General features: G+C 41.3%; 1 protein-coding gene across 1 annotated transcript in view; it reads left to right on the top strand.

The window, feature by feature from the left end:
- Positions 1-13191, top strand: part of diaph1 (diaphanous related formin 1) — a 348897-nt gene that overhangs the window by 95397 nt on the left and 240309 nt on the right. The window contains exon 11 of the mRNA XM_078551232.1: positions 223-342. Within this exon, the coding sequence (XP_078407358.1) occupies positions 223-342 (120 nt within the window). The remainder of the gene's footprint in view (positions 1-222; positions 343-13191) is intronic.

The raw sequence follows: 13191 nt of genomic DNA, 5'->3' as shown, positions 1-13191 counted from the left end.
CATGTGGAAGCTTGCCTCACGTCATCTCCTTTCTGATAGCTTCTAAACATTTCTCATAAAGAACTTACCTCCTTACAGAGAACATAATCCAAATGTTCATATTATGGGCACTTGAGATACTATAAATCCGCACACCTTGATACTCTAAGACGCTAAGCGTCGAAGGGTTAGAATGTTAATGCATTCACAAGCACCTGTATTGTCTCATTTACTGTTTTCTAGGAATTGAGGAAAATTGGAACAGAAGAACTCAATGTGCAGCTGTCTGTTTTTGATGAACATTCAGAGGAAGATTCGGACGATTTGAAAAACCGTCTGGAAGATATTAGAATAGAAATGGAATATCCTTTCAGTGACACTTGGTAGTCTGACACTAGCTGTGTGCCTTTGTGTACTTTTTCATGGAGATAGCTTTAGTTTCTTAAGAAACCTATAATCTTGGCAACACACAAGGTGTTGTTGAAGCTTCCCTCTTTGCGCAGAACTGAACAGTTAAATTTGTCCTAACTTTGTGCACAGTGATCAGGCTGGGTAGCAATCTGGTTTCAATTGATTCCAGTGGAGCCTGTTGAACACCAATGCCTTCTTCCCAAAATCATATTGTACTGAACTAAAACCATGTATATCACAAGGCCAGAGTGTATGCTAGTTGGAGTCAAACCTAGCCCAAAGGAAGATAGTTGTGGTTGTTGGAAGCCAATCATCTCAGTCCTGGGACATAACTGCAGGAGTTGCTCAAGGTAGTGTCTTAGATCCAACCATCTTCACCACCCGCCCTGCCCTTCATAAGGTCAGAGGTGGGGATGTTTGCTGATGATCACATAATGTTCAGGATTATTTGTGACCCCTCAGATACCAAAACAATTCATGCCTGCATGCAGCAAGATCTAGACAACATTCAGGCTTGAGCTGATAACTGACAAAATGGCAGGGGGATGGGAACCTAGGCACGGAGTCAGAGAAATGGGGAATCAAGGACAAGAACAAAAGACAGAAAGGGGAATAAGAAAAGTGATAGGCAGAGAAATCAAGGGCAAGAATCAAACGGCCTCAGTGAAAAATAGTGGGAACGGGACAAGTAATGTTAAAAAGACTAGCCTTAAGGCTTTGTGCCTTAATGCGAGGAGCATGCACAATAAAGTGGATGAATTAACCGTGCAAATAGATGTAAACAGATATGATATAGTCGGGATTATAGAGACGTGGCTGCAGGGTGACCAGGGATGGGAACTGAACATCCAGGGGTATTTAGGAAGGACAGACAAAAAGGAAAAGGCGGTGGAGTTGCATTGCTAGTTAAAGAGGAAATTAACGCAATAGTGAGGAAAGATATTAGCTCCGACAATGTGGAATCTGTATGGGTAGAGCTAAGAAGCAGTAAGGGGCAAAAAACGTTAGTGGGGTTGTATATAGACCCCCAAACTGTAGTGGTGATGTTGGGAATGGCATTAAACAGGAAATTAGAGAAGCATGCAATAAAGGAACATGTAATTATGGGTAACTTTAATCTGCATATAGATTGGGCAAATCAAATTAGTAACAATACCGTAGAGGAGGAATTCCTGGAGTGTAAATGGAAAGGTTTTCTGGACCAATATGTTGAGGGACCAACTAGAGAACAGGCCATCCTAGACTGGGTATTGTGTAATGAGAAAGGAATAATTGGCAATCTAGTTGTGCGAGGCCCCTTGGGGATGAGCAACCATAATATGATAGAATTATTCATCAAGATGGAGAGTGACGTCGTTGATTCTGAGACTAGGATCCTGAATCTTAATAAAGGCAACTACAATGGTATGAGGCGCGAGTTGGCTATGATGGATTGGGAAATGTTACTTAAAAGGATGACGGTGGATAGGCAATGGCAAACATTCGAAGAGCGCGTGGGTGAACTGCAACAATTGTTTATTCCTGTCTGGCGCGAAAGTAAAATAGGAGAGGTGGCCAAACCATGGCTTACAAGGGAAATTGGAGATAGCATTAGATGCATGGAAGAGGCATACAAATTGGCCAGAAAAAACAGACCTGAGGATTGGGAGCACTTTAGAATTCAGCAAAGGAGGACCAAGAGATTGATTAAGAAGGGGAAAATAAGAGTACAAGAGTAAGCTTGCGGGGAACATAAAAACTGATTGTAAAAACTTCTATAGGTATGTGAAGGGAAAAAGTTTGGTGAAGACAAAAGTAGGTCCCTTACAGTCAGAAACAGGGGAATTTATAATGGGGAACAAAGAAATGGCTGACCAACTAAATACATACTTTGGTTCTGTCTTCAGAAAGGAGGACACAAATAACATACCAGAAATGTTGGGGAACACAGGGTTTAGTGAGAGGGAGGAACTGAAAGAAATCAGTATTAGTAGGGAAATGGTGTTGGAGAAACTGATGGGATTGAAGGCTGATAAATCCCCAGGGCCTGATAATGTACATCCCAGAGTACATAAGAAAGTGGCCCTAGAAATAGTGGATGCATTGGTGGTCATCTTCCGAGATTCTATAGACTTTGGAACAGTTCCTTCAGATTGGAGGGTAGTTAATGTAACCCCACTATTTAAAAAGGGAGGTAGAGAGAAAACAAGGAATTATAGACCAGTCAGCCTGACGTTGGTAGTGGGGAAAATTCTAGAGTCCATTATAAAATATTTAATAGCTGAGCACTTGGAAAACAGTGGCAGAATTGGACAGAGTCAGCATGGATTACGAAAGGGAAATCATGCTTGACAAATCTACTGGAATTTTTTGAGAATGTAACTAGTAGAGTTGATGAGGGGGAGCCAGTAGATGCGATTTATTTGGACTTTCAGGAGGCTTTTGACAAAGTCCCACATAAGAGATTGGCGTGTAAAGTTAAAGCGCATGGCACTGGGGGTAGTGTATTGAGATGGATAGAAAACTGGTTGGCAGACAAGAAACAAAGAGTAGGAATAAACGCGTCTTTTTCCGAATGGCAGGCAGTGACTAGTGGGGCACCGCAGGGATCGGTGCTGGGACCCCAACTATTCACAATATATATTAATGATTTAGATGAGGGAACTAAATGTAATATCTCCAAATTTGCAGATGACACAAAGTTGGGTGGGAGGGTGAGCTGTGAGGAGGATGCAGAGATGCTTCCATATGATTTGGACAAACTGAGTGAGTGAACAAATGCATGGCCGATGCAGTATAATGTGGATAAATGTGAGGTTATCCACTTTGGTAGCAAAAACAGGAAGGCAGATTATTATCTGAATGGCTATAAATTGAGAGCGGGGAATGTGCAACGAGACCTGGGTGTCCTTGTACACCAGTCGCTGAAGGTAAGCACGCAGGTGCATCAGGCGGTAAAGAAGGCAAATGGTATGTTGGCCTTCATAGCGAGAGGATTCAAGTACAGGAGCAGGGATGTCTTGTTGAAATTCTACAGGGCCTTGGTGAGACCACACCTGGAATATTGTGTGCAGTTTTTGGTCTCCTTACCTGAGGAAGGATGCTCTTGCTATAGAGGGAGTGCAGCGAAGGTTTACCAGACTGATTCCTGAGATGGCGGGACTGACATATGAGGAGAGATTGAGTCGGTTAGGATTATATTCGCTGGAGTTCAAAAGAATGAGGGGGGGATCTCATAGAAACCTATAAAATTCTAACATGACTAGACAGAGTAGATGCATGAAGGATGTTTCCAATGGTGAGGGAGTCCAGAACCAGGAGTCACAGTCTGAGAATATGAGGTAGACCATTTAGGACTGAGATGAGGTGAAATTTCTTCACCGAGAGTGGTGAGCCTGTGGAATTCACTACCACAGAAAGTAGTTGAGGCCAAAACATTGTATGCTTTCAAGAAGGAGTTAGATATAGCTCATGGGGCAAAAGGGATCAAAGAATATGGGGAGAAAGCGGGGGCAGGCTATTGAGTTGGATGATCAGCCATGATCATGATGAATGGCGGAGCAGGCTCGAAGGGCCAAATGGCCTACTCCTGCTCCTAGTTTCTATGTTTCTATTCACACCACACGTGCCAGGCAGTGACTATCTCCAATATAAGAGGATCTAACCATCTCCCTTCAATGTTCAGTGGTTCAATCCCCCATCATCATCATCCTTGGTGTTATAATTGATCATATACTTAACTGGACCAGCCATATAAATGCTGTGGAAACCAAAGCAGGTCACAGGCTGGGAATTCTGTGGCGAGTAACTCACCTCCTGACTCTCAAAGCCCGTCCACCATCTACACGGCACAAGTCAGGAGTGTGATGGAATACTCTCCACTTGCCTGGATGAGTGCAGCTCCAGCAACACCGAAACTATCCAGAACAAAGCAGCCTGCTTGATTGGAACCCCATCCACCATCTTAAATATTCACTACCTCCACCACCGACGCACAGTGGCAGCAGGGTGTACCATCTACAAAATGCACTGCAGCAACTCACTCACCTTCAACAAGTCCTTCCAAAACCATGACCCCTACCATCTTGAAGGGCAAGGGAACGCCACACACTATCCTGACTTGGAACTGTACCACCGTTCCTCCAGTGTCGGGTCAACATTCTGAAACTCCCTGTGGGTGTACCTACATCACATGGACTGCAGTGGTTCAAGTGGGGGGCTCACCACCACCTCCTCGGGGGCAGTTAGGGATGGGCAACAAATGCTGGCCTTGTGAACAACGCCAGCATTCACCAACGAATTTTTAATTTTAAACTTCATGTACTCCTGGGAAAATCCTGCTCTCTATCATCTTAGGGTGCTCTAAGTACTAATATTTCTTTGAAACAAACTGATTTGCCTGGTGTTAATACTGTGTATTTACCCCCACCGCCCCCGCGCTACTCTCCAGTGCCATTCTTCTTATTCTGATTCCCATGCACATTGCAGGCAGTTGGAACGATCTGCTTTCTTTTTCTGTCTGTGCCACTGCTTGTTTCTGTGAATCTGGGTACATAGTGACCATTGATGTCTGCCTTGGAGCTGGCTCGAGATTTTTTACTGCTTTAAAGATGCTATATAAAAACTTGTCGTTGCATTAATGCCCAGAGGAATGGAGTGATGCAGGAGGTGCTGGGAAATAGTACGAAATTGATCACACTCTGATGCCATCAATTTTCAATGAGACCAGAGCAATCTAAGGGAACGTGCTGCAAAAATCCAATTAGCGTTAACTAATGATAGTAATCGGGCTTGGTGTTGGTATATAGATCTCCCAAGGCAGCTTTAGTCATTGACTTGTTTTGCCTCTAACTTCCCATCATGGGATTCGCCTCCCTAAAAGCTCATTTGTTATTTAAATTATGAGGTAATGAGCTGATCAAAGATTAACCACTGACTGGACTGTTGTGGAATAGTCTTGTGTGGATTTTAGCTCGAGTGTGGATGTGAGGACTGTGGTAGGCCTCCTGGAATAAAGCTGTGTTTATAGATACCTTCTTGTTGGGTTAATTTATAATATGCAAGCTATGTGAAAGTTTACTGTGTTTTGTCAAAAACCTGAAACCAACTTCCTGTCATCACTTCTGGGATAGAAATTGCCTATGTTGCACTTTGAAGGGCCTGCTCTGATTTTAGTTTATTTTGAAATTGGCCTTCCTGACTTTTTTTTGTCAGTGAGCTGTCTAAAAGTGCGACATAAGCTGAAGTTGCTTCAGCAGATAAGCAACATTTAACAGAAACTTCCTTTATTTATATATACTTGGGCATACTCATTTTTTTTTCCTCTCTCTCTATCCCTTGTTTCTAACTGTGAACAATTGGTGTGTTTACTTATCTGCCTTAAATTTGTGTATGAACTTCCTGAAATCAGATTTAATTGCCGATCTTAAAAGCTCAAAGTCCACTTTATTTTCGACATTAAAGGCTGGGAGAAAATCGAAAGGGGCCCTGCAGGTGTGGGCGGGGAATGGTAGGTGAAGGTGAATTAAAGCCCAAATAATCAGGGTAAATTCAGAGGAAATCTACGTTTCATTTGAACATTGTGGAAACCAAGAAAATTAGCAAGTTATGTTCTTATGTTCTTGTGTTCTAACAAGGCGCAGTTAAGTTGAACGAATTATTTACACAGTTGATAGAGATCACATTTGACTATTGGAAATGGGACGTGTCGATGTTAATTTAACCTTTAACCCCCTCGCACTCAAGCTGTGAAATGACTCAGTGTTTTATTCAGTATAAGACTTGACACATGTCTAGCTCCACTGGTAAGGGAATCTAGGACTAGATAGCATAGTCTGAAATTAGAGCCAAACTTTTGGGGGTGAAATTAAGAAATGCTTCTACATGCAAAGGATGTTGGAAGTTAGGAATTCTCCTTCACAAACAGCAGTTGATGTTAGATAAATTATTAATCTGAAAAATATTTTTGTCAACCAAAGATATTAAGGGATAGTGAACAAAGGTGTATGGAGTTAGGTTGCAGACCAGCGATGGCAAAACAGACTTGGGCTAAATGGCCTACTCTTTTTTCTCTGTTCCCTATTTGAACGGAGATAATCTGACTCTGTACAGGTACAGAAGAAAATGATTAAGTTGCTGCTGGTTATTACCTGTGAGGTACCAGGAAACAAGTATTTGTAAAGCACCTTTAACATTGTAAAACGTCCCAAGGCACTTTGCAGAGGCATTAAGGACTAAGGTACACGGGAGAAAGAAAGCTCAGGGGAGACCTTTTCAATGTTCAAGATTCAGGCTTCTAAGAGGTGACTATTAGCTGAGCATTGATAATCAAGCACTAAGTTCTCACATCCACTTGAACTCAAACGATAAAGGCTTAAAGACTTCACATAAAATGCATGGACCCTAACGAGTATTGTCAGCAAATTCAAATGCAATCTTATAATTTTTTATTTAGCAAAAGAAGCAATTCGAACTGTTGAAGCTTATAGCACGGAAGGAAGAGATTCATGCCATCTTGTTTGTGCCACTTGTTAGAATAGCCTAGAACTAATATGGCAGAGAGATATTGTGTGGTACTTTGCTTTTAACTTTGTGATTGACTATGTAGACAGCAATGGTCTTTACAGCTCCAAGACACCTTTATATTTTATGAATAACCTTGGCAGATATTCATTTTTTTTTTCCATATGTTATATTTATGTGTCTGAGTGCTTCATGCAGTATTGGCCCTTTTTGAAGGATTTCTAACCAAACCACTTGTTATGCATGTTCATTCCTCTGGTGCATTTGTGGTGATTTTATTTTTGCCTGCTCACTTCATATTTCTATTTTTGCTTCAACCTCAAGGGTTGAAATATGACCTGTTGTCTCCAGACCTGAAAGAAAATTGATTTTGGTTTTAGTTCAGTTTTGAAGTAGATGCAAAACAAAACTCACGTAAATTATTTGCAGTTCAAACAGCCTGGTGTGTGAATGGGGCCTGAACATAGTTCAGTACAGATTTATCAATTAATTAAATTTCACCTCCTTTTCCCATTAACAAAAAAACAGCTTAAGTTTTCAGCTCTGTGAGCCAGGGTTTTGGAGTGGTGCCATTGGAACTGGTTGTCACTATGAAGCTGTACCACAGGAGGGCAGCAAAACTACAGCAAAAAAAGAACACCCTGCAACTTTCACAACTGTGCTGGAAACATCTGGTTCAAATCTTCATTCACCATTAGAAGCTATGTTCTGGTGAAAACAGATCTGCAAATCATAAACACAGTGGCGCCTGCACAAAATGAATACATACTCATTCGTGGAATTTCCTGGTCTTGGCTACTGACATTTAACCGTAACTGAGCATAAATCCTGCCCTAAACCTTCCACTACAACAATCTGTAATTCACTTGAAGCGGATCATCATAACCTTGAATCACTAAAATAGCTTTGAGGTAGCAATTAGTGGACAGAAACATGAGCACAACATGGACAGCCACTAGTTCATTTTGCTTGAATTACAAGTACGGAATCAAAAGTCAGTTTCAATTATGGGAGGGTTATTTTTCTGCCACCAGTTTTTTTTTCCGTGCCCTTCTTCCTGCCATTTTCTGAAAGATTTTTAGCCAGTTTTAGCCTGGTCCCACAGACCCTGTCATTCTCTCTTATTTCTTCTATGGGCTATGGGCATCACTAGTGAAGTCAGCATTTGTTGACCATGCCTTATTGCCACAACTGAGTGGCTAGCTAAGCCTTTTCAGAGGGCAGTTAAGAGTCAACCACAATGCCTGTGCCTCACCCAAGTATTCATTGCTTTGGCGTGACTACAGTTGGTTGGACGTTGGAGGGAAGGGTATTGATGACCGTTGTTGCTGTTTCTGTGCTCAACTGAAGCACAGTCAGGTGCAGCTGAGCATGGGGCCGCTATTGACACGAGTGTGATCTTGAGCTGTGCGTCTTTTTTTAACCTCTCCATCACTTGAGTACTGAGGCCATTTGTAACTTCCCGTCTACCCCCTCGGCTGAAATTAGTCATCTCAGAACAGAACAGTCCTGTAGTGTTTGGGTTAAGTAGATTAGGGAGGAACTGGTTGGTAACCAGAGGACACATTTAAGATAATTGGCAGAAGAAGCAGGAGTAAAATGCGATTTTTTTTTTACATAGCAAGTGTCATGATTGGGAAAGCACTGCCTGAAAGGGTAGTGGAATCAGCTTCATTGGTAACTTTCAAAAGGGAAATTGGATAAATATTTGAAAAAATATTTTTAGAGATGGATGAAAGAATTGACACGATGGACCAAATGGTCTCTGTGTGCTGTAAGATTCTATAAAGAAGTTGAGATATATTTAATGTGGTCGTTGTAGCTCTTAATGCCCAATACAGAATACTTTAGTAATACTGAGGAACGGAGAATTTCACACAAATCTTGGATGTAATGGATATTGTGAAATCCAAGCCATTCCTTGATATTTCTTTGAACTCCTGTAGGAAATCACAGTAAGCGCCTTTATGTCATTGCCGGCAGTTGTTAACATTGCTGGGATCAAATTTAAAAGCAGAGTCGTGTATTTGAAACTGATCACTGACTTTTTTTTTGTTCTGTGTTGAAACAAATGTAAATAAAAGTGATGGAGTTTGAGATTAGTTTTACAGAAAGTTTTCAAGCTATCATAAGTGACTTGGAGTTTTTAGCAAATTCTTTTGTGACAAATTCCATGGCCATGAGCGATCTTGAGAAAGGAAACAGCCTCCATTAATTCATTTTGGGTGTTTCAGTAGTATTTCTGTTTTAAGCCTTCCTGTGATCAAGGTTTGGAGCTACGCAATGCATCGCCAAACTTTTAGGATGTAAGGCAAACAAGTTTTTCTGAATGGATGAATAAAGATGGGCCAAACAGTCATGAACCAACCTTGTATCATGACCGACAATGTTTGCTTTCCCCACCAACAATCTGAAAATCTGGGTGAGGCAAAAAAAAATTACGTTAAAAATTTCTCCAGCAACTCAGAGAAAAATAATCTGAGAAATGGTTGGAGAGACATATGAGAATGTTAGACAGGAAATGACTAGCTGGTCTGTTAAGGAGGCCTCTCACTCATGATGCCTGGAACATCATGACTAGACACTTGCAACCCTCGGCAGTCACGTAATCTGCTGGGAGAAGCCAAAAAAATCTTCATTTAGTCATTGCAAAAGGCTGGTGGAAATAAAAAGTGGGGAAAGAACTTTTTGTTTATTTTTAAAATAAGTTGGGGAATGGGTATGCATGAGAAAACCATCTGTAGTTCTGATTTTCATCATTCTTTTTCTCTCAATATTTATCTCTCCTTTCCTAGCTCCACCTATGATGCCAGCCAGAGATTGATAGATTTTTGTTTGGATACGGAACCAAGTTGGGGTAGATTGAGATAAGATACAGATTAGCCAGGATCTAACTGAATGCCAGAACAGACTAATGGGGTTGATTGGCCGCCTCCTGTTCGAGCGTTTCTGGTGTTCCTAACACTCATGTTAATGAAAAAGGTAATCCCACCACCACTGCCGCACACACACAGCAACCCCACCCCCCCACAACCCCCAGCCCATTCCAAAATCCCACCCAAGCACCCATGTCACCTTTCTGCAAGGAGGAGTCTACACATCAGGTTTCATGTACGAGGACATTCCAGTTGAGCTCCACCCTGTCTCATCCGATGTCCACATGTGCCAATAGGTACCATTGTATAGTCCAATGGCATTGAGGCTAAGTGTTGATCTGGATGAGGTCAGCTAACTCAGCTTAGTGCAACAGCTACTACCATTTATGTAACACCTTTAAAGTAGTAACATGTCCCGAGGTGCTCTAGCAGTTGACACTGGGAAATTTAGATGCGTGTGTGACTTAGGTATGCAGGTTACACACTAAATCATCAAATCTTGTAGCATAGAGAGAAGCCATTCAGCCTTTCATGCCTAATGCTGGCTGTTTGAAGGAGCTATCCGATATAAGCCAGAATTTTTTAAAACTCAAACACGGAATGTGAATGTGCAAATTGAGAGTTAAACTTTGTAGCACTTTTAAAAGTTTTAATCGGTTGGTATTTTCAGTTGGGCAAAGTGATTGGGCTATTGAGATGATAATTGTTCTAGATTGTTATTTGTAGATGTTATTTGTTCCTTCAAAAAGAAAGTGCGTCTAGTTCAGGTAAGGCATTCTGGCTCCTTCAATTATAATTGCAAATGAATAGATTGGGGATAAAAAGGATGTTGCTTTTTCACAGGCAGATGTAAGGATTGTGCAGTGATAATGGGGGAATATTCAAGACCTTGTAATTATGACAGTCGTGCAGAATCGTTTAAAATCTGTGGCATTATAAAATTCGTGGCACATTTCTCTCTTAATTTTGTATTGAAGATTGATATAAGGCATATAATGGGTGCTCTAAATGTGGATCCTTCAAACAACTCACTGTGATTACCAATCAGTGTGTCTGCCTCATGCATGCAGTTCCCATACTAAAGTGCTTATTCTATGACAGCAGATGATTCATTTTGCATAAAAAGGAAAGGCTTGTGTCTGTATCGCTGCTCCATTAGTTCTGTTATCCTCATCCACTGAGCTTATCTTGGCCTGTTGTACTGATAGAAATCATGCAATTAACTGCTGCTTAAAAGCAACTGTTTGCTGCAAGGGCTTTCTAATTCCTAGTTTGCAGTACAGCTTTAGCTAAGTTTTTCCTTTTTAATGGTTCTATCCGGATGGGTTGCTCTGACCTGCAGCCTCTAGGAACTTATACAAGAATTTTTTTTAAAAAGAGGTTAAAATGAATTGTTGAAAATTCTGTTATAAATTGAAAATAATGGAAATGGATACCAGGTCTGTTGGGATACAATAGAGAAAAGATGGGTTATGATTTTGTGTTTGATAATGCTAATCAATGGAGGGAGTGTAGGATTGAGGGTATTGCCGACAGGAAGGGAGCGCAGGCTTGAGAGTGTTATTAACTGGGAGGAAGTGCAGGGTGTGAGGGTATTACTGACGGGGTTGAGGCGGCTGTATTATTCACTCGGGAAGTGCAGGATGAAGGTATTATCAGCCAGGGGAAATGTAGTGCAGGATAAGGGGTATTATCAACTACAAATTCCCTTCCCTTTTCAAACCACTCCCTCCACCATCACTCCCCGAATTGCCCGATATTAACCTGCTCAGCTTTTTTGTGGGCCTCCACAAGCAGCCTGGATGCTATTCTATGAGCCGTCAGTACCTGTGTTATTGACAACAATCAATAACAACGACAACTTGCATTCATACAAGAAAAAAACTGCTATTCCTACAACCCTATAAAAGTGTCAATCAAACAGACCATTAAAGTATTGAAAACAGAGGCTTCAAACACTTCACAGCTGTGAGAATGGATGTTATTTTTTAATGTTTTGGGGAATATTGTGTTATTTTGTAAAAAAGGCTGTGTTTGCATGTGTGTGTGTGAGATGTAATTAAGTTGGGCAAGAGATTGACAGGAGTCCGGTTGTCTGGAGGGTTGGAAACATGAAAAGATAGGGGTATCAAGTTTGAGGTGCAAGTAAATAGGTTAGATCTAGCATTTGCGTTTTTAGATAAGCTGAGAGTTTCTTTGAATATCAAAGGGGAGTCAGAGGTAACAAGAAACATGTTTGCATCTTGCAGGAGTTCCATAGGTAAATAGTAGTGGGGATATTATATTTTACTGACCCAAAAGCAAAGATGAGATAGAAACATGAAAGATCTTATATTTGGAATGGCTTGAGTTTCAAGGAGGTGCATGAGAACAATGGAACAGAGATGAAAGAGAAAAAATGTACATTAGTTACACTGGATAGCTGGATTTAGCTGTTGAGGTAGAGGTGGCTGGAGATAGCTGGAGCTCTGAGCTGGGAGAGGATGCAGTTTGAATCACCCATCCAGTCAAGCCAGAAAGGTCTTGGGCTTCTGAAGTGGATTCCACAGCAGAGTGGAAGAGGGTAAAGGTCATGTGGTACACCTTTATTGAAGCGAAGGTAGTTTGCCTTGTGTAATATTACTGGATTTCATAGTAAACATCTATAAGGGAGTGTTGCCTGGAAAGTAGAGTGTTTTTGGGTGAATGCTTTGTAAGACCATAATTGTGCAACTGTAATCTTGGGTGCCTAAGTTTTCTTTTATTTTTGTTAATAAAACTTTTGGGATTTTAAAAATTAAAAGTAAATATGTTACTGCACTTCTTACTGCTGAGATTGGGAAGTCATCATCTTGGTTTCAGAATACAAGAAAAAGATAATGGCCCGTAAGCCAAGTTTCCCTCTGGGATTTGGTTTGCGCAGCAATTAACACCAGCTGTGGTCATAACAGCTCTTAATCTTGTACAAGTAAACATTGAGACATTGACAAAAGAGATCACAGAGCAATTTATTATAACCACTTAACAATATTAATCAAGCAAAGTCAACAATTCTCTCCAGCTGTCAGAACAGAAACCCCTGCTGGGAAAGTTCTTTTGAGTTTGGGCTCTCAGCCAAACATGCATAATGAGGCTATCCAGCTCTACTGAAAAACTTCTTGCACCTGTCCTCATTATGTGTTATGTGAGGGGTGAGGGCTAGAGGGGCTAACAACCTTTTAATACAACTGAGTCAAAGCCCCAGAGAACCTTTGTGGATCTTTTAACCAGCCCGCCTTGGCACTCTGCCATCCCTGTGGTTGTCTCCGATTCGCTTCCGGGGGCAACGGGTCTGACTCTATCCTTCACCTGTTTTCCCCTGTCCCGGAGCGAAAATTGTGCCATTTTGGGGCCTTTCCATCCAGGTGGGTGTGGCAAGTCAGGAAATTTCCCAACTCAGGCTATC

Source organism: Cetorhinus maximus, chromosome 10 (genome assembly GCF_964194155.1).
Source record: "Cetorhinus maximus chromosome 10, sCetMax3.hap1.1, whole genome shotgun sequence".
NCBI lineage: Eukaryota > Metazoa > Chordata > Chondrichthyes > Lamniformes > Cetorhinidae > Cetorhinus > Cetorhinus maximus.
This window is presented reverse-complemented; position numbering and strand designations above follow the sequence as displayed.